The 22,100-nt window shown below is 39.4% G+C and overlaps 1 protein-coding gene, 1 long non-coding RNA gene and 2 other non-coding genes across 6 annotated transcripts; 1 reads left to right on the top strand and 3 right to left on the bottom strand.

Annotated features, from left to right (window-relative positions):
- Positions 1–4,388: 4,388 nt before the first annotated feature.
- On the bottom strand, positions 4,389–6,516 carry COX7C (cytochrome c oxidase subunit 7C). The gene is made up of 3 exons (XM_023944860.2): positions 6,323–6,516; positions 5,240–5,385; positions 4,389–4,477 (listed from the first exon to the last, which is right to left on the bottom strand). The coding sequence occupies exons 1-2, from the start codon at positions 6,395–6,397 to the stop codon at positions 5,269–5,271; spliced, it is 192 nt and encodes a 63-aa protein (XP_023800628.1). The 5' UTR covers positions 6,398–6,516; the 3' UTR covers positions 4,389–4,477; positions 5,240–5,268.
- LOC111941699 (small nucleolar RNA Z39) lies at positions 4,859–4,919 on the bottom strand. The gene has a single exon (XR_002870216.1). It is a non-coding gene; the product is annotated as a small nucleolar RNA Z39 (small nucleolar RNA).
- Positions 6,096–6,158, bottom strand: LOC111941700 (small nucleolar RNA Z39). Its single transcript, XR_002870217.1, has one exon. It is a non-coding gene; the product is annotated as a small nucleolar RNA Z39 (small nucleolar RNA).
- An 80-nt stretch (positions 6,517–6,596) lies between the features above and the next one.
- LOC111941695 (uncharacterized) lies at positions 6,597–21,469 on the top strand. Of its 3 annotated transcripts, none has more exons than XR_015280546.1 (5): positions 6,597–6,725; positions 7,316–7,471; positions 10,785–10,902; positions 12,563–12,836; positions 20,882–21,469. It is a non-coding gene; the product is annotated as an uncharacterized LOC111941695 (long non-coding RNA). The 3 variants fall into 3 exon arrangements; XR_015280545.1 differs by lacking the exon at positions 20,882–21,469 and adding an exon at positions 14,287–15,998; XR_015280544.1 differs by lacking the exon at positions 20,882–21,469 and having other exon boundaries at positions 6,623–7,044; positions 10,803–10,902; positions 12,563–12,877.
- Positions 21,470–22,100: the final 631 nt, after the last annotated feature.

The following is a 22,100-nucleotide window of genomic DNA, read 5'->3' as shown; positions in this document are numbered from 1 at the left end:
AGGGGCTGCCTCTGAAAAACCCATCAAAGAGGGCAGGGGGCAGAGCCCACATTTATGTTTTAATTGAAACAATGATTAATTGCACCACAGAGGGTCTCACAGTCGCTGTCTTTTTGTCTAGGCCTGCCATAAGTCACTCTGTGCTACTCCAAAGTGTTTTTTCCAGTAACATGTGTCCTAAACTCGCACCATTCCTCCTTATTTTTCAACTGATGTCTTTTTGTGATAATTGAAGATGTAATTACGACACTTCTGCCAATAAATTACTGTATTATTGTGCTCCTCTGATACACATTCCAACTTCTATTTAAGTAACCCAGAGACTGTTTCTCCCTACTGTTTCTATCCTAATGTGTATTTTCACACATTAAAATAATGATTACAAAACGGTTCTCATAGCTGTTTGATGTGCTCCACTGGGGTGGGAAGAGGCAGGGGTATTTTTATAGCACTGGATATTGTATCCCAGCTCTGATATCCCCTACTGGGTGTACTGTTTGACTTTTATATAACTTTATTTTCTTGATCATGAAATTGAGAACAACTACTTTCTTTTGCATGGAGGCAGCAATTTTTTTTTCTTCTTTCCTCTTTCCTTCCCTTCTTTCTACTTAACAATTCTATTTAAACAAAAAAAAAAAACCAACCAGAAACCGATGTTGCTGCACTGAAAATTCAACCAAAGTAATGAATTGCAATGTATAGATGATCTTTACCTTTAAAGGATAAAAATAATTTGAATGTGTTAGCCCATGCAATACTAAATTCTACTTTGATATTTTCATCCTCCAGCCTTATTTGTTTATAATCCTCTGAATTTTTTCATGTTCAGACAGAAATAAAAATCTCAGGCTAGAAAGAAACAAGAGGAGCTGATAACTTATATTAGAAAATATCTTGGATTTTCCCCTTACTATTTTATTAGCAGTAAAAAGATCTTAAAGCAATTTTCATAAGTAACTCACATTCTTAATTACTCTACAGGCCAAGACCTCTGTAAAAAGGTCACCATTTATAGGAAGAAAAAACTTAGTCCAGATTTCTGTTGTACTTATATCAATTATGCAAGGGCTACCCACAATAATTCAGAAGTGGGGCTCCTCCAAGCCAGTATCTTATCTCCAAAATGGATTGATACCGGCTGCTTCAAAGCACAACTGAACAAGAACTGAAACTTCTGTTTTTTGGGGAAAGCAAAAAAAATCAAATTCCAATTGCTTTCTGAAGAGCAGATATGAAAAGGATACACTGCCAAATTAATTGCTGAACAGAAATTCTAGAATAATTTGATTTGAAAAATAATATATTCATTTTCACCTAATCAAAATACCTCTTTCAATGTGACTGAAGCTGAGCCTTTCCAGACTTGTCCCTCTGGAACAAGGAGTGCTCCAGAGTAAGAAAAAAAGACCCACAAACTGAAAAGATCCAAAATATTGAAGCATAATTCACATCTGCTCAGATTTAATTCAGAAACTGCTTGACCTAGACTATACCTAAAATAATCAAAAACAATAAAAAAGCTGTGAAGCTCTCTGGAAGCAAAACAGAGAGGCTTTGAGTTTGTGCCAGGAAACAAGAAGGTGAAAATTATAACAGGAAAATTAGGGAAATTCAGGGATTGTTAATGATTTTCCTTAAAATAGGCATCTGGCAAGTAAAAAAACATGCAATCATTCACACAGATGTGTTATTTCCCAGAGGCCTTTTAACCACTGCCTTGTTTCCTTCATACAATTTTTAATGACAGAAGAGCACCACTTACACATTGTTTTTTGCCTATTTTCAATTGATTTATCTTCTATCAAGTCAAGGTGCCCCAAAGGGAACCCAAAAGGCTATTTTAAAATAAATATGTCATAGGGCACCCGGACTATTATATAGCTGAGTGTGATGGAACACACTCTTAGGTTTTTGCACAACTTAATTCTGCAGCTTGTGGGCTTTAATGAATGTGATCCATCCCTCTTAATACCAATAAATACTAGTTCATTCATATCTATTTATAGTGACACTTCTGTCTCTAGAATCACTCAGGGCTGGGTATTTCCATGCTAGTATCTGTGGCAGGAATGTGTTCAGAGAAGTCATTCTGAAATGAGAAAATGAGGTGAGAAAAAAAAATCCAAGTTTCTCTGGCTCACCTCTTCAGCAATTGGCAAACAATGGACTAGGAGGACTTAAAACAATGAACTATAGAATGGGGAATGCAAAAGATTAAGATCAAGGTAAATTTGGGGAGCAAATGAAAAAAAAAAGGGCAGTTAAATGAATAAACAAATAAATATGTATGGTTGAGGAAGCATTGGCTGACTGCAGTGATTGTCTCATAAGAGCAAAGAAAAAAATGCAATCTGGAGTTGTGCCTCTGTGAAATTAAAACACAGTCAAACACCTGGTATTAATGACAGGAGCCACATCTCTCTCAATGACAACCTGTATTTTCCACCCAGGCAACCAAAACAATGAATTTCAGACTCTGCTTTATTTAGCAGTGACAAAATTAGAGATAATCTAGAAGTAGAAAAACACCTTTGGGTAGAATGCAGGCTGCCCCACTTTGTATTAACAGAAGGACCAGCACAGATCTATTAATGTATTTCTGCTGCAGAAGTGAAAACTTCCGAAATCCCAGGGAAACCAATTACCTAAGTCAGGCAGGGAACTTACGGACTTGGTAATCGATGGGGTTTGAAAACTACCAAAAACTGCCCCAGCAACTCATGTAGGGGAACAACCCAGTTCTAGAGGGACTAATTAATTACAGCCTCAGCAGCATGCAGGAATAACAAATCTTGCTGTCAATGGAGAACACACTCATTTTCTAACTCTCAGTGTGCAGGTGTTTTACCAAAAACACAAATTAACCTGTACCAAGGAACTTTAATTAACTGACTGCCTTAACAATGGATATGAAATCATACTGCATTTCCTTTGTACATGGAAGATTATTAACTAGTAGTAGCACACCACAGAGATGGGTTTATCAAAGTTTATGACTAATGTGATGCTTTTAGCCAGCCCTCACACGAAGCAGGGCTGATGTTGTTTCATTTTTGCATGACTCGTACTGGCACACAAAAACTGTGATTACACAGGGGGTGACAGCACAGAGGCTCAGCTCCTCCACGCCCTCAGCACACAGCCGTGGAAATTATGTAAAACAGCAGCAGATGAAGGATTACAGGTACTGTGTTCCACTCCACATCAGTGATTTATTTATCCAAGCTGGTGGCAGGGTTGGAAACAGGGTCATGATTTACAGGCTTCTTATAACAAGTAGCCCTCAGGATCTTTCTGCTCCTGAATGACTATGATCCATCAGAGTAACAACACTGTGAAAAGAGATGATTACAGCTTTAGAACACATCACAAGAGGAGAAAGGATCTAACATTTCATCCAAAAATAACTGCTTTAAGTTTAACCACCCGTGCTCAAAAGTATCTTCGAAAACTACGAGAAGGGGGTGGCATTGAGAAAGGAGACCTTGTTTTTTATCACAGTAAAGGAACTGGCTTTCATATCCCACAGGGTGAACCATCAGAGGTGATGTGTGCTCTTTGTAAGCACATCAGCCACCCTGGAGTAAGGAGGAACACTCACCAGCACTTTAGACTGCACCCTGAAAAGAGAAATGTGGCACCCAGGAGCTCTTCTGTTACGAGGAGCATTGTTACCACTCCCACATACTTCTGCTGAGGGAGTTTGATGGGGAAACTGGCATCCATACAGATTAGAATGGCACACAAAGAACACGATTTTATGGAACTGTTCAGTTTGCATATTCTGATGCTTGAAGCCACGTTAAATGCACTGTGCAGCAGCAGGAGGGTGTTTGAGCGGGGGGAAAAAGCAAACCAGAAAAGTTCTCAGCAAAAAAGTACTAAAAGAAAGACACTGGCTCCTTCCAAACACCTCCAAATCTGCAGCAGTATGAGTTTTGGTAAGTACAGGACATCACCAATACTCCTTTTCTGGACAGAGTTGTGTCTGCATCACCACCTGAAGCCTCATGAAACCTTTAGCAGTGCCCAAGTCCCTGCTCTGAGCTAATGCTACAGAGATCTGGCAACAGCAGCTCTTTAGAACTGCTGAGCATGGAAGGAAAGCCACAGAAAATTCTCACTGAAGTTAAAAATTCTGCAGCATGGATGATGGTGACAAGACACCCACTGCTATGAACTGTCCCAGGTCATTATTCTGGGCAGTAAAAAAAGTTCAGCCCAATCCCTGTTTTGAAATGGCATTTTCCCTACCCCTGTTTTTATACATGATGCCAATTAAGTGTTTAATTTAATGGCAATACTCTGAAATTTGAAGGGGTTCTCAGTACACACCAGCTGTTGAAAGCACTTCAGGAGTTTCATAAAACACACAGCCCAAGGCCTTGGGGTTTAAGATTTTATTTAGAGACATCCAGCATGGGTTGCAGCTATCATTTCCCCATTGAACGATGCTGTGTAGAAGACTTCAACTCTGCAAGAAAAAGAAATTAAAGAAATTTAAGAACCCTGTAATAAACAAATAAACATATATTTTAATTAGAATTTTTATTTGAAGACTTGGCTTCATCCACTGTCCGGTTTTGCATCAGAAAATCCTGACTTGCAGGCAGCCACACAGTTGTAAAGGCTCAACTTCAATACAAGCCTGCTGATTTTGGTTTTCTCCTCAGTCAAGATTGGAATAAACATCAAACTGGAAAAGCAATGAGACAATTTGTTCCAGTTATGAGATGCCAATGAGGACTGTTCTTTACCTGATCTTAATTGGACAGTAACCTATGAATGATGTAGATGGTGAGATTGCTTTGACACAGGTTCAAGAAAATGCAGATTTCCCCTGAGCTTTATCTGGCACATCAGAAAGCGTTTACAGCATCACAGTTTCTCATCCTGCTCTGTCACATCACACGTGCCAGTGACTCCCACAGGTCACCCCAGGTGCACCCTTTTATCTCCTCAGGGGTGGAAGCAGACATGGCTTTGTTAAGAGCCAGAAGCTGCAGGCAGAGAGGAGTGGCCTCTGGGGAGGCAAAGGTCACAAACCACTGACTGCAGCAGCTCTGTGACACAAACTTCCACCTGCTCACTGTTTCACTTATTACCATGCAACTGGCAGACCACAAAGCACCTGGAGTGAAAAAGGCTGAGAATTATAAAGGTTTCTGACAAGAAACCTTTATAATTCAGGCTCATTAAATTCCACTGTGCCATTAAACCCAACAAAAGCAGTTACCCAGCTAGTGCAGCTACAGCCTGTCCTCTTCATTTCTTCAGGAGCTGGTGTCTGACTATGAAGAAAGGGGCACCAAATCCACTCCCAAAGAACACACACATCATTGCGAGCAGCCGCCACTTGTTGTCCACAGAGAATGGGAGGTTCTAGAGGAAAAAAAAAAGGAGTTTTACCTTTGCAATCAAAACATTAACTCCTTTCCAATCCATTTAGAAGTGCTAAGAATCTCAGAAAAAAACAAATATGCAGTTTCAAAGCATTTTCAGTACTTCTCAAGGAAAGAAGCACAGTATTTAGGGTAATTAATAACCTTCCAGTATCTGAAAGGGTATCTAAAAAGAAGCTAGAGATGGATTCATCATGAAGAATTACAGCAACAGGACAAGGAACAGCTTCTAATTGACAGAGGAGAGATTTCAGTTGGATACTAGAAAGAAATTCTCTGCTGTGAGGGTGGGCAGGCCCTAGCACAGAGTGCCCAGAGCAGCTGTGGATCCCTGAAGTGCCAGGTTGGGCACTGGGGCCTGGAGCAGCCTGGACAGTGGAAGATGTCCCTGCCCATGGCAGGGGGTGCAATAAAATAATCTTTAAAGTCCCTTCCGACCCAAAGACTCCATGATTCCAGCCTACATGTGACCTCTGGAGGTCACTTCGTCCCCACTTCTCCCTCCAGCCCAAGGTGGGGCCAATTTGCTGCAGGTATCACACAATCAAACATAGAAGCCCCTGAGGATACACATCCGCAGCGCCCCGAGTGTTCTAGCATTTCATTACCCCCACTGTGAAGAACTTCCTCGTATCACTTACGCATGTAAAATTAAGCTTTTAGACCGCAGGTTCAAGAAAATACGCCAGGTACATCAGAAAGCGTTTACAGTATCATTGTTACCCCTCATAACGCAACGCTCATCATCTGTACCAGCGCAGGCAAGGGCGCTAGGGTCCGTCACCACACGATCTGCGCTGCTGTGGTGGTACGCGCATCACCGCGCCACCCCAAAACCCACACAACACCAGCCACGCACAAGGCAGCCACCAACCCCCACCCCACGACCTTCAGCAGGCCAGGACGCTGCTGCCCACCTTCCCGGGCCCCTCCTCATAGTGGCTGCGGCGGATGGCGGAGGTAGCGAAGCGGCGGACACCGGCGGACAACATGATGGGTGCAAGAGACAGCGGCCACTCGTCCGCCCTGCGCGACCTTCCCGAGAGCGGCGCGGCTAACCGGAACCGGAACCGGGAAGGAAGAAGGGAGCGCCAGCGGCATGACGGGAGTTGTAGTTCCGAGAGATCACGTGGTGCCAAACGACAGCCTGCGGTTGGTTGAGCCCCGCGCGCGCTCCCCGAGGGCGAGAGAGTCCCGCTCCGCCCCGCCGCCATTTTGTGGTGGCTGAGGGGCGGTGGGAAATGGCGGGAGGGGGCTTGGGGGGTACGAGGGGTCCGACGCTTAATTGCATTTCCGGAGCTGCACTGGACTACTTTTAATGTAGAGCTCATGGATCCTGATAAATGCCTTAAAGCTCATCCGGTTCTATAATCCCCGCCCCCTAGGGACAGCTCCCACTGTCCCAGTGTCCCAGGAGCTGCCAGCCCCAATGTCCAGCCTGGCCTTGGGCACTGCCAGGGACCCAGGGGCAGCCCCAGCTGCTCTGGGCACCCTGTGCCAGGGAACAATTGCTGCCCAAGATCCCATCCAGCCCTGCCCTCTCCTCGTCTACATCCATTCCCCCTTGTCACTCCAAGCTCTTATTTAAAGGATTCCTCTCTATCATGATGTATGGTGGTGATTTTTACATTTTTTGCAGGTGATATAGAACTGTAGGACACCTTTTGTCACTGTTTAGATAGACTTTATTTGTCAGAGTTTGCAATAATTAGCCTCCATTTGCTAATTCTGAAGTCTTACTGAAAGATGCTTTCCTATTTTTGTTAAATTCCATGCCTGTTCAGGCAGCCAGGCCTCTTCTCCCACCCACTCCCCCTTTCTCAATCATTTTCTAATTGGAATTAATGGCACGATAGTGCTCTGCAATCTGCTTTGCCATCTTTATAACAAATGTTCTTGTTTTAATGTAGCTCTTCTCATCCTGTAGTGGATTTTATAGCGTTGCTGCAGAGGAGATGGTGAATGGAGGCATAAAGATTCCTGTTACACAGTTGCATTAGCAGTAGCAGTTTAATCCTGGATGCTCAGCAGATGTTTTCTCTGCAGACAGAAGCGGGGATCTCCAGGTAAATATGATTAGAGAGTGTTATACACCTCGAGTTGTTTTACAGCTGGAGAAACAAAGATGAACACTCAAATCTATTCTCCTTCAAAGCACAAACTGATACAGAGCAAGTGCTCACCAGCCCTGGAATGCCACGGAGAAGGAGTTCAGAGTAACGGGTTCCAATGGCATTTATTGGAATCTTGGTAAAGGAAGGAAGGATAGTATCTTCTCAAGTGTTAGAAATGCCACATTCCTTAATTATGATGAGGATAATCAGGAATCAGGGCAGATTTTTACAGGCGATGCCAAGTGCTCCTTTGTAAAAAGGTAGTCAAACACAAACTGGGAATTACAGAACTAATTACTGGGTGAAGTTCACTGGCCTGTGCCATGCATGGGACCAGAATGGGTAATTATACTGGTACCTTCCACCTTTTAAATCTATGAATTTTTGAATTTAGGCTGCTTGTTCACATACATCTTTTTATGTCCACAGTTTATTTCTTCCCTAAAAAAACCTATTATTTTTTTGCCAGGTTGTCTTTCTCATCTTCAATAATACGTTACATTTTGCTGCTGTGAATATTACTTGGTGATGGGTTTTTTCAGATGCTGCTTTCTTACTCACTCTTCCCCACAAAAAAATGTTTCTCTTCTTGATCTAGATGCCAAAAAATACAAAGAAAAAGCAAAAAACCCACAGGTAGCTAGAGAAAGTAATGCACAGGATCTGTCTTTTGTGATCCTGATGGAAGAAAGAAGCACAGAAAGCTTAGTGTATGTTTTAGAAAATACACAGGGCCGTACTTTGGGGGCTGAAACTGCCAATCACTGAGACAGAGTGAGAGAACCAAGATAAAAGTTGTACTGGCTTTTAAAATCCTCTTTTATGAGTAAGTAAACAGCTGTTTTAAAATGCTGAAATTATGTATTATCAAGTTCAGATGTGTGTACTTCACAAAAGCTCTTTAATAGCATAAACTCCCTAGACTGTTTTGCTAGTGTCATGGACAGAGGGCTCAGGAGACAAAACAGCTGTCATAGGTGACACAAAAATTGTCATCAAATTGACACCAAAATTGTTTTACTACAGAAATTATCCTCTGTTTTTGTTGACATGGTAAATTATTTTGTCTAGCATTCAACTTAGGAATTAACCTCCCTTCAGTCATAAGGTCAGGTATTAACCACAAGATTAAGCAGCTGTTAAATGCTAAGTAATGGAAGGGAAAGGATGAGTAGAATCTGGGAGTGACATTATATAAAGGATATTAATTATATGTTTTTTAGCAAAACTATGGGTTAACAAAAATATCTCTGATAGAATAATTTCTTAGTCAGTCTAATTCACAATTATAGAAATATGTCTTTCATAAGGATAATTAACTTGCCTCATTTGTGATAATTGTTTTTTTTTCCACAAAAGTAGGAGTTCTGAAATATGAAAGTATCTTACAAATGTAAAATAAACAATTAATAGTATTAAAAATAACATGGGGATCTTCAGCTGAGGAAAGAGATGTTGGTATGTGAAGCACACCAACATTTGTATTTAGTCCAATGGGAAGCTGAAAACCTTGGCATGGAATTGTGGCAATTTCAGTTGAACTGGGAGAAAACAACAATTAACTGTAGACATTTTGGTTTGTCCATCCGAATTTCCCAGCCAGCCCACCAATTACCATTTAAAAAGATGTAAGCAAGAGATTTTTTGCGGGGCTTGTTTGTCTTTAACTGTGATTTCACAGAAGTGTATTCAGCTCTCTTAAGTGGTTTAACAGTGTGTCAGTATTCAAAACTTGCCAGCTGATTGGTGCTGGCAGCTAAGGAAGCTGCCAAGGTTCTTGTAGGGAATATAATATATTATAGTAGCTGGTGGATTTTTTCTTATCTAAAAACCAAACTGTGTTAAACCATGACAGAAACACAGATAATGTTAGTTTAAAAGTAATTACTCCTAGGAGATACCTTGATTTCAGAGAGCCCACCTAAGTCTCAGGCAAGTGGAGTAGTAAATGGAATTGTCCTTTGGAAGCAGTTACAGATTTGTTACAGACATTGACAGCAACAGGATGCCCATGGGAGGAGGCTGTTAGGAGGAGTAGCATCTTTTATTCTTTCATTATAGCTGTTAAAACCAGTCAAGCTTCCAAATATGCAAGCCTTCCTTAAGGTGTGAAACTGAGTTACTTTCAAATGTAATTATGCTCTGAAAATATTTTTTTCAGGGCACAGTTCAAGGGACACTTTCCTCCCCCAACTGTTCTTTGGACTGGATCATTTTGCAGATCCAGTTCGGGGTGTAGTGGCACAAAGGCTTAACTGGCCCACAGAAAAATGTGAAACATTTTTAGCATTAAAAAGGTGGAGATGGATGCAAAATTAGTGCTTTTCTTGGCAACAATATCAGTTTATATTGGCAGAAAGAGCTTGTCCAACTACAGCTTTACTGCAAATACACATACATTATTTGTTATAAGGGCATGAGAACATGATCACATGAGACAAATCAAACTCTTTCCCAAGCCCCAGATACTGCTAATGCCTAGTGCATTTGTTAATTGTATTTCTCAGGATCATTCATGATGATATTCAAGACAAGGTGGTAAGTATTAAAATATTACCTAAGAAGTTTTCAGTGTATTGTGATACTTTATAAACAAGAGAATAAAAGAACTGGAAGTTTCATTTTGTATTATAATATCTTTATGTGCAGTTGTCTTCCTGACAATCTACTGTTTTAATTTTGTCAGGCACCACAACACAAATGGTCTTTAAGACTGTATAATTAACATTTTTAACCTTTTACAGTTAACATTCTAACATAAGAGTTAACATATGCAGCTCAAGTTACTGCTCTCAACCTGAATTAAAATACTGTTATTTTTGCATCTGTTTGAAGCCCAAAAGCGGGCCTGTGCACCTGAATTTTGCCTGTTAACTCTGGTTGTATCATTTCATTAGGATTGTAGGGGGAAGTAACACAGTACCTGTGTAATTCATACTTTTAAGCCATCATGAATATAAAAGTGCTGTAGGAACTTCTATGTGACTCTGCTTAATAGTGTTGTTTTTTAGTGAAAACCACAGATTGTGTGAAAAGTTATCGATTGAGTGTTACTCATGAAAGCAGCTAAGCTGGATGTGTATAGTGACAAAATCACAGTTTTGGCAGTGTACCTAGATAAATTTATTTTTACATTATTTGAAATAGTTCAAAAAATTGCCCTTCATGTAAGTGATTCCTTATGGAAGCAGAGTCTCATTTTTATGTACTATCAGTATTTCAGCAGCTGAAATACATGTCTAACAATAATATTTTACCTTGACAGAATTACTTTTTTCATTAGTCTTTTGCAGCATTAATTAAATCTCCCAAAAGACTGTTTAAAATACTTAAGGGAAGGTTGACCAGTTCTAGAGGCTTCTCCAGGATACAGCACTTGCACAGTGAGTAAGAGCCACTTTGCATTATTTATTTTGCCTTCATGTCTTTCTCTAAAATGGAGTATGTAAAGCTCTGTATTTTTATCATAGACACCAAGACAGTTGGTTTGCAATTACAGCAAGCAGCGTTATAATTACTTGCATTTTGAACTATCTCACTCTAACAGCCATTGCTTGGTTGCTAAAGCTTGAAGGAGTTCTCTTGTGTGTAGGAATATTTTAGGAGCCCTGAAATCACCATTTTTCCTTGCAGGCACAATACTCAATTTACTTGGAGGTTAAAGGAGAAAATGCCCTTAATTTTTCTGCCCTATTTGTGCTTATTTTTTCTATAGTTTGTAAAGGGATTTGTTTTTTTTTAAGACTTCCTAATGGTTTTTCCATCAAGAGGACAGTATATGTTTCAAAATATACATGGAAGTAAAAAAGAGCCCACAAAATACAGTTATTCTAATACACTTATGCTATACATGATTCACATACTTGTCACACATTATTTTTTGTCTTTTTCATTCTTTACAGTCCTTTAGTTGTGGACAAACCTTTTTAATATATCAATATTCCTGTATCATGTGTAAAACTTATTATCTATAAAATCTTTCAGTGATGCCTTGTTTCTAGCTGTTCACAGCTATATGTATTGTCAACCTGACTGAGCTAGGTGAAAGATTTGCATGTGTCTTAGAAAAAAATTAAGAAATGAGTTAAAAAAAAATAAGAAATTGTCCCCTAATCTTGGAAAAAAAAGCTGACGGGTAGAGCTCCATTTAATAAAATCAATGTTGTCAACAAGGTATTATTTGTTTCCAAAGCCATGACAGATATTGTGAATGTTTCCTAGAGAAATTCTCCACATCAAGCTAAAATTTGTGACATACTACAGGTGATATAGAAACATAGGACACCTTTTGTCATTGTTTAGATAGACTTTATTTGTCAGAGTTTGCTGTAAATTTTGCTGAGTTTTGAAGGAGGTGTTTAACCTACCCAGATTTTTTTTGTTTGTTTGTTTGTTTTGGTTTTTTTTGTACAAATTAAAAGACCAAATTGCACTCAAACTACCAAGTCAAGCAGTTGATGTACAATGAATTGGAAAGGACTTTTGGATTTTTTTTGTGTGGACAATGTGTTCAACTGTATGTGTGGTAAAGTGGTATGCTAAGATACCAAGTTTCTGTCATTTCCATGAAAAGGAAAAGGTGAGCAAGCGTAAGAAGCAAAACTGGAGGAGTTTTTGCCTACTGTGGTGTTTGTTTTTTTCAGTCATTGCAGGCATTCTCTGGGTGATTCCCAGTGCTGAGGGTTTGTGTGAGACAATGTCAAAAGAAATACAGCAGTTTTAGAGAAATAAAGGTGGAGGAGAAATGTTTTTCTATTAGATACTTTTCATGCAAAAAATCACTTTTAACTATTGAAGATCAATTTGCCTTCCTCTATAACTTATTGTAACAATGTAACTACACCTCTGTTTTAACTACTTTCACAGTACATTTTCTGGACTGATGTTTCCAGCAACTTCTAGCTGGCCATAAGCAAGAGCTCTCTGTACCATTACTTTCTCTCTCTAATTATGGCAGATGGTATTGCTGTAATTTTTCTTGTTTATATGTTGTTAGACTATAAATTCACCTGTGACAACATCTTTCAACTGTGTCTTTTACAGCCTGTCAGTGTGGTTACTGCTGACTTACCATGATGAAAGAACAATAACTGGTGTTTTTACAAACCATTCTCAGCCACCATACACACACATGCCAGTGTTGACAAGAGATGAAATTCTGTAATTTCAATTTTGACATCAGTGAGGATATAAAAATGATTTATCATCTTAGTTCTCAGAGCTCAAAGATGGAACTTCTGAAGCTGCTGAAAGTATCTGAAGGTGCACTAGCTCATGGGACCTGATGAGATGTACCCACAGTTCCTGAGGGAACCAGGTAATATTTCACCTTCCTGCAAATACATGACAAGAAACTAGGCATGTTTCTTATGATATTTTGATTCATTAGTAACATTCAGTTCAGTCTAGCTGTTTCATTTACATGTGAGCCTGTCAGTTCCTCTAGTGTTCTGTTCACCGATTTCTTCTCCAAACGTAGATTTTCAGAATGTTTTTGTAATATGCTGGTGAAATTGAGTGTGTCCCCTATCAGTGATCATTATAATGAAATATTAACTGTTTGAAGTGTTGAATGTGAAGTCTGCTGGTGGCCTTTGGTTTATATGCATTGTGCATAACATTATTACCCTTGTTTATGAGGTCAACAAAGAGCTAACGTCTGCCAAAGCACAGACACTTTTCGTGTCAGAGCTGGCTGCTTGGTCAGCAGTCAGGCATGCTGAAAGTGCAGTGAATATTTATCTTGGACTTGGTTATGTGTTTTCTATGTAATTCAGTCTGTACCAACGCGTTCACTTTAAATTTGAACTTAAAATGAAGCGACATTGATGAAGACTTACATCATAATTACAAGCACTAACAAGGTCACTCTGCTAGAAACCCCTCTGCTAGGGTTGCTTTACCAGTCAAATGAGTAGGAGGAAATATTTGACTGATAAACTTCTCATAATGGAATAACCAGAAGTTTATTTTGTAGACTGCCATTTTCAAAACGTTTGGAGCTACTGCCTTACCATAGGTTACTAAGTATCCAGAAGAAAGTTTGTGCCAAGCTGCAAACTGCAAATGTAGCCCAAGAGCTAAGTAACAACTACTTTTCCAAAGGGGAATCTCAAGTTAGTATTTTTCCACATCGTTTTGGTGGTGGATCTGCTTCTGTGATGTATCCAAATATTTTTGTGGAACATAAGCTGGATTTTGTTAGTGTGCACATTCTTATGCTGGAATGTTCTGTGTGTGTGTTCTTCTCCACCTAAAACTGGATGTCTTTTTACAAACAAATAGTGTTTGTTTGGTCCACTCTGAGGTACCATGGAAGAGTTTCTTGCTGTATCAGGTTTATGGGGCAAAGTTTTGGTAGTGGAGGGCTGCAAGATAAGGTCCTGAAATAGCCAGCCTATGTTAGGAAAATTTACATTTTCCCTCCTTACCTTGGAAATCATGAACATGACTCTCCCTGCACTCTTTTTGGCTCCTCTCAGGTCACACAACTCCAAAATCCTTATTCAGGGCTTTACTTGAACATTTTAAAAAATCTTTTTGATCAGCTTAATATTTGTTCCTGAGATTAAAAAAATCCTCTTAAATGTCTGAAGAAACACACTCTGGAATTCGTATTAGGTGGGCTTACTGTCATTTTTAATCCTTTGTGGCTCTAAACTTTATCAGATGTTTGATGTATTTATCAAATACCTTGAACAATTTCTTTTGCTCAAAAGGTTATCTCTTTGTCATGTCTCATCTTTGTCTTGTTCTATGTCTTGAAGAGATGTGTGCAAAGCCTTCCCTGAAGAATTTGGTAACTTCAGCAGCTTGTCACTGGGACCCAGCTCTCTCCTTTAAAATAGTTCATTTTATAAATGGCAATTCAATACATTTTATAAAAGGAAATCATTATCAACTAGACATGGGGATAGCAGCGGATTTTTTTTTTTCCTGCACATACTCAATTGCTTCACGAAATTTCATTTCACAGTTGGAAACTTGACTCTTGACTAGAGCTGTATGATACTGCCAATTTTTGCTTTGACTATTGAAGTGTAAAAATAGCTAACTTTGCAAGAATACAGCATGTTTAATCCAGCTCAAGGGTGTCACATTATTGTAGAGCAAGTGGTTCTTGTCTTTGAAAATAACCAGGCTGAAGTAATGGAAATATGAAACACAAAAATGTCATTTGCCTAAATGTACTCAGGTTGAATCAATTGTTATTTTTTACTTGTCTTAATTAGAAATCAAGATTGTGAATGGTTATTTCTTGTTTAAAATTACACAAAACTGAGCAGATTGGTGACACATTGTACTTGTTTGTTTCCTTGCTCTGGTACCACACAGCACAATTAAATGCACGTAAATGTGTTCCCTTATTGCTCCTCAGAGCAAGGAGCAGGGCCTGGGACATGAATTTTTGCAGGGGATGATGCTTTTGCTATGGAAGGACAAGCACATGACTAAGTACCTGTTGCTGAGTCTTGCTTGAATCTGCTTGTGGAGTGTTTTTTGAAACAGTTTTTGAGATAAATAGGCAGCATGGGTGGAAAACGTTCTTGAAGCTTCAGCTCTGTGAGTGAGAATTCAGGGACAGGTGGTAGAAATATGGGGCAGATACACAAAAGTTTCCCTAAGAAACTCAGTTCTCCCACTTTTACTTGCTTTTACTTGCATGCATAATGTCAGACATCAACTTTACTTATACAAAATTTTTATCACTGATAGCACTTCCTCCTAGATTATGCCTAAAGTGTGAGAATTGCACATGTAGGATGAGAACACTGAAGCTTCTTGTCTCTTGAGACTGAGGGTGCGTGCAACAACTTCATCCCAGTTCTTGTCTCTGCTCTTTATTTCTGGGATTTCTTTCCTTTGGAAAATACTTGCAAGTCATATCACAAGAGCCAAAAGTTGTTCTGATATTTATTATTTTTCCTCAAATCTGAAGTCTCTTTCTAGGCTTTCTTGGCAGATCTCTTCAGGCCTTTTAATCTGTTGATCTTTTATGGGGTTGCCTTAAAATGCAATTCCATCTCTTGAGTACTTGATGCATGGACAGTGATTTGGAGACAAAGCTGGGATGAAGCAGAGGACTGGGGCTGGGAAGGATATTTGGGAAAAGGTAAATGAGGAAAGGGCCTGTGAAAAAAGATATAGGGGATTGGATGACATATCCATGAGACAACAGCATCAGCTTTGTGTTCTGTGCTACCATTCCCTCATGGATTCAGCAAGGCTCTTTGGGGTACAAGTACATGATACTGGATGGTGCTCCAGTATGGGCTGAAGTGCATCCCAGACTGGAATTGGCTTTACAAATAAGCCCATCTTTTCATCTGATGCATCTGATTTGGCGTCTTGATAAAAGGAAGACAGTAACACATCATTCTGTCATCAGTCTCCAAAGGGCATGTGAATGTTATAAGGAAATATCTGTTAAATCTCCTGGAATTAGAAGTGACAATATAATAAACACTTTCAGTTTGTATTTAGTGTGCCTTGTGTGATGTTTATTCTTTTGCCTCCTACTGTGAGTATTATATTTGTTGAGAGCATACATATGTTTTCACATCTGTCATTCTCCTCTTTCAGTAAAACATTCAAGAAGCAAGTCGTTGTCCTGGATGTTGTGCAGAGGCATACTAGTGTCGGTGATGTGATACATCATATATCACACATATCAACATTATACACGTGATGATGGTAATGTGTACTTAAAATAATTTTTAGTTCTTAACTATGAGTTTTTTTGACAGAATAATGTTGTGCAAGTCCTTGTTCTCTTTAAATCTCACTCTGTTAACTGTTTTTAACAACCCTAACATTCTCTGCAATTCTACCTCCCTAATTTACTTTATGAAGTTTATGAAGGCATTTTGTGGCAATTTAGCATTTTTTTTTCAGATAGCCAAGGTTACACAACTGTTCTTGGAGAGCTAGGCCTGGCTTCAAATCAGCTAATTACCAAAGAAAACCGCATAGTCTTTAAAGGAGGTTTTAAATCACTTGCACAGGAGTCCCACGGTAGCTTCAGCCTTAGGAGGCTTTCCTTAAGAATCATGTTCATTCCACATAAAGCTAAAATATGGAGCATTTTCCAACTTATCCTTGAATTTATTGCAAGCAAAGAAAGATGAGTTGTGGAGACAAAGTCCAAATCTGAATCTAATCTGTGATTTAGATCTGAAGGGGTCAGCAGCAGGCCCTGTCTATACTAATTTATTCTCTTTAATTGACAAGCAGAATGATCTTACTATTTATCTTGGTCTTGTGCCTGTATCTCTGTGGTCTTTGGAAGAATGTCTTGTCAAAATCAGTGTTGCAGAGATGATCCATCATTTGTCCACAGGAATTCTACAGAAAATGCAGGTGCAGGGAGCATTATGCTCCCCATAAGTGTCTTTCTGTGTTGCTCCTAATATGTATTAGTACTTCCTACTAAGCAAAATCTGCCCTAAGAATGTATTCTAGTGATTCTCTTTTCTAGAGATACTGTAAATAAATTAATTTAAAAATCCCACTACAGTTTCTCTAAGCTGTGTGTTAGGGTTGCTGGCTATTTCTATTTGCCTACAAACATTTTATAACCTTCTTAATTTGGCTGAGGAGACAAAAACAATAGGTTATCAGAAGAAAATGTATTTTTCTTGTTTCTAGTTATTAGATCTGCTTCTAGAAGAGGAGGAAAAGTCAGTCCTTCATCTGAGTGCATGCAAAGAGAGATCTTACAGGTCATATTTGCTATGGTGCAAGGGCTTATGAGCGATTCTTTTAATTGTCATGATAGTCGAATAACAAAGCTATGTCCTGGTTATTCAGTGTAAGTGTCTTTAGGACTTCCAAAGGGACAAGGAATTCATGAAGAAGACCATGTGAGATTATATTAACATGAGACTTGTGCTTGCAATAAGTTCTGCTGTGCACGACCTGAGTTGTCACTACAATGGCACACAAAATGAATGAAAATATAAGTAACAAATAAAAAACCTTTTTCTTAACATGGAATATTTTGTTTTTATAATCTCAGAACACTGTGCTACAGGAAAATGTGATGAGTACTGCGAAGTGTGAAGTCCTTATGCAATGTTTATAAAGAGTTAAAGCTCACAGAGCTAATCTAAACTTACAAATACCATAAACAATTTTGCATTGATTTCATTGGATTGTTTCGAAATTTGACTATAAGTCAGTTGAGTTGACTCGATAGATTCTCCTTGGTAGTTTCAGTGAAATGTCTGAGACTACTTTAATTTGAGCCCTGGAAATTATGTATTTTATTTACTGATTAATATACAGGAATAAACCTGATTAAGTGAGGAACAACCTGTAGAGGTTTTTTCCTAAGCTTGCAGTGTGTAAGGAAGCTGGTCACTCTTGGCTGTAACTGCAGTTTTAAGTTTCATAATGCTCTTTCTGTGAGTTTGCTCCAAGCCTTGGGTTTTTTGTGTAGGTCAGGAATCCGTGCCCCTGCTTCAGAATGCATTCTCCCCTTACCCCATGGCAAAAGGAATGGGTTGGTTTCCTTCTTCTGATCCTGGTGTGGAACCTGTCTCACTTCAGCCTCAGCATGGCGCTTGTAGGGCAGCTGTCCACATCTGCCTGGAGTGGTTAGGGGCATGGGAGTGTTATGAAAAAATCCAGAAGAGAGATCAGGAAGCATGAGAAAGCAGAAGGAGCATTTTATATTCATGTGTGAGGGAATGATAAATTAGGTGCTGTTGGGTGTGTATATGAACACATATAGACACTGTGTATATATATATATATATATATATATACACACTGTGTTTGGATACAGCTATAAAAACAGAAGCAGCTAGGAAAGCAGCTTGGATATTTCCTGTCAGAATCTTTCTTTGTGTGAAGGTATTCCTTTGCTGAAACTGAAGCTAGAGAAGTTCCCTGTGAAAATATTTTGAATATCTCACCCAGACTTTCCCACTGGTGTTTTATACTGTGTGCAATGAAGTTGTGCATCAATGTTTTAGAGAGCAGAGAATCTCAAAATCGTGACTTCATGCCCTCTGCCCTCTTCTTACCTTTATAGGGAAAAATGAAAGATAAATATTACATGACAGGACCTCCTTTGGTTTGTCTGAGTTCCATTTTCCTTCAAGATGATTTATTTTTAAGGCCTGTAGAAATGTCTCTTCTTCACAGCCATGACAACCAGAAGAGAACAGACTTCCACCAAGACCTTTAGTGCCTCCAGGCAGAGAGATCTGTGGACCATCCTGTGGGTCCATCCCGTGGGTTGTGGCAGCTTATGGCAGAGCATCTTGAGAGCTGTTCTTCCCTGTGAAATAGCAATACATATATTTCAGTAGCAACTCTCAGTTTAGTTTCTATTTGGAGTTTTGTTGTATTGGTTATTTAATATAATTGGTTATTATTGTGTTGTTTGGTTATTTTTGTTTATTTGTTGGTTTTTGTGGCTTGTATTTTTTTAATCAAACACCAAAACTATAACAACTGTGCAAACAGTTTAGAGAGAAACATCTTATACAATGCCAATTTGTCTTTTAAAAATGTGTGTGTTTTTCTTTCCTCAAAAGATGGGCAGTGTGACTATATTATACCTGCAAAATGCTTATACCTTATTTTCTTACCCCTGAAAAGATGTGTTTGTTTCATTGTGAGTTTGAATTGCTACTCATTCAAGACATGAGCAGTTGTTACATGTGTTATCTTTAGTCAGCACTGTTTTCAGTAGGTTTGCTCCTAAACGAACTGGAAATAGGAATAAAGGAGGAAAAATGCAGTTTGTGAGGTTGGCATTACTACATAGTAATGTCTTTTAACATGTGAAGGAATTGTCTGTGGTCTGCACAGCACCAGCAGAAAGCCTTGGCTCCTTTCACCATCAGCTGGAGCAGGGAATACAAACAAGCTTTACGAGAGGCTAAGGGGGAAATGAAGAATGAGTGAGGTGAATGTTAAAAAATTTAAATAGTAGGTGTCAGCTACCTGTTTTGGACTGGAACCAGTTAAGAGATGCTGACATAAAAGGGATGCTGGAAAGTAGGTGATGATAATGAGAAAATGGGTGAGGTGTTCTCCCCAGCTGCTGGAGCACTGGCCAGAGAAAATCCATGCTGAAGGACCTCTGAAGGTCACCAATCCAACTAGTTTATAAATGGTGCTAACATTTCTATTGTGTGTGCAAATGTTGAAAATGTCAATTACTACAATGAGCACTGCAATTTACTTGTGCAAACAGATAAAACACAATAGGGAATATCCAGTTAATATAATGGTTTCATTCAGCCATCTAATGTAAAGAAATCTTTCTACTCAAGATAGTAGTTGCATTAGGCACTTTCTTATACAGTGACAAAACAATAATACTAGGTGCTGTAAGAAAGGCTTTCTTAGGTGAAATATAATTTGAATTGTAGTAGTTGTAGGTTTCCTTTAAATATTTTAGTACCTAATAAATATTCCAGCAACAATGTAGATGAATTTTAACAGAGTGTCTTGCTGGTACTACTCATGCTAATTTGCAAGATTTACAGCAATTACCATTCCTGAAAGCTAAAAAATAGTGAGTTATTTCATGAACACATAAAACAAGGCCTTTGAAAACATTTAACAGGACTTTTAAAATGAAATATTTGGTTCAGATATAATTTGGGATGGATACAAAATTAAAGTGCACTGTCATTCCTGACATTCATAAAAATAAATTATTGTGTATTGTTTCCTTCTCTTTATTTCTGAATACAGATCAGTGAGAAAGAAACTAGGCACTGTCATTCTCTTCTTCCTGAGGGCGTTGGGAGTTTGGTGTGTGCACATCCAAATAGCCAATTAACCCTGGAACCCAAGAAACCTCTTTCATAAGCTTATGTTTGGAAAACCAGGAAGATTAGTCTCTTAAGAAACCAGAACTTTTTTAAAACATGTGTTCAGACATTTAATTAATTTTTATTACTTTTATTCCTTAGGCAACTTAATCTACAGCTATTCCAGCAGTATCATATATGTAGGGACTTTTAAAGGAGAGGCAGAGGGATAGCATATGAGAAGGAGCTCATGATGTCTCAGTTCAGAGTTAAAAACTAGATTGTGGTGAAATCAATGAGAGAAAAATCTGTTGATTACTGAGACAGGTCTTACTTATCACTGACATTTGTCAGGAAGTTCCTTTAGAGGATTGAAGTAAAAGAATTTGTGCGTGCACTTCTCTCATTCTGATGCTTATTATTCTGTTGAGTTTATGTGTATATGCATACATGTATTTTCAGATCATACAGTACTGGGTAAATATTGCTTTTTTTCCCATATCACTTAGGGCTCTTGTACTTATCACTGCAAGACTCCAATTCATAATATTTTTCAGTAATTGTAAATCTATGTTTTTTAATTTAGGATCAAGCCTCTGACATTCTCTACTGCCATACAAATTGTTCTCTCAAAATGGTGCCCTATAGAAACATCTTGAAGATCAGCAGGGAAAAACTCTGATAGTACTTCATGAGCTGGAAGCTTAAACAAATTCATATCTTTAGAAGATGCAGAAGAGCTCTCTAAACTAATCTCAGTATAAATCTATGTAAGTTGAGTTCTCTGCTAGTGTCATAGTCTTTGCTGAAATTAGGTTTGTGTTTTTCTACATCCAAAACATTCTTTAATAATTTTAATTTCCGATAGAGAATTAGAAATATAAAATGTAGTAGCCTAGTTCCCTACAACTAAAAAGGAGGAAACAGATAAAAAGTGACAGTGTGGATTAAGCCATACACACATCCATGATACAGCGTGTGATATGTAGCAGTACTTGTGCAAATGTAAGGATAAAAGTGATAAAACTAACCTCAGCCCCTGACTGTGGCCATGGGAATAGTTTAGTTGTATACTTTAGCCATTTCTTTCTTAAGGTGTTCAAGAAATGTGTTTTAAACTGCAAAGCAACAATTTCACGTATGTCAGATAATAAATTGCATGCTTTTGTTGAAATTATTTCTTTTTAATATGAATATACTGATAAATATACAGAAATTGCAACTGGTAAGTGCATGAAAACATTCAACAATCTCAAGCATGAACCCAGTCTGGGTAGAGAGGGGACAGCAGCCCCGGGGGTGCCGTGGGGCAGAGGCGGGAGCCCCAAGGGCTGTGCCGGGCTGGGCCCCAGCGTGGGCAGCAGGGCAGGGGGGATTGTGCCCCTCTGCCCCTCAGCTGAGACCCCACCTGCAGAGCTGCCCCAGCCCGGGCCCGGCACAGGGAGCAGCTGGAGCTGCTGGAGCCGGCCCAGAGGAGGCTCCAGGATGAGCAGAGGGACGGAGCAGCTCTGCTGCCAGGAAAGGCTGCCACAGCTGCCATTGCTCAGCCCGGACAGGAGAAGCTTTGGCCTCAGCTCCCTGTGGCCTCGCAGGGCCCGAAGGAGCCGCAGGAAAGGTGCAGAGAGACAATTGCCAAGGGCTGCGGGGCCAGGAGCCAGGGAATGGCTGCCAGTGGCAGAGGGCAGGGCTGGATGGGATCTTGGGCAGCAATTGTTCCCTGGCAGGGTGGGCAGGCCCTGGCACAGGGTGCCCAGAGCAGCTGGGGCTGCCCCTGGATCCCTGGCAGTGCCCAAGGCCAGGCTGGA

This window comes from Cyanistes caeruleus, chromosome Z (genome assembly GCF_971803275.1).
Source record: "Cyanistes caeruleus chromosome Z, bCyaCae1.hap1.1, whole genome shotgun sequence".
Classification (NCBI taxonomy): domain Eukaryota; kingdom Metazoa; phylum Chordata; class Aves; order Passeriformes; family Paridae; genus Cyanistes; species Cyanistes caeruleus.
This window is presented reverse-complemented; position numbering and strand designations above follow the sequence as displayed.

What these genes read in the sequence shown, in the direction of transcription:
- COX7C (XM_023944860.2), bottom strand. Translation starts at nt 6,397, where the DNA reads ATGTTGTCCGCCGGTGTCCGCCGCTTCGCTACCTCCGCCATCCGCCGC. An exon ending in ATGAGGAGGGGCCCGGGAAG is followed by an intron (nt 5,386 to 6,322) that starts GTGGGCAGCAGC and finishes TTTTTCCTCTAG; the next exon opens with AACCTCCCATTCTCTGTGGA.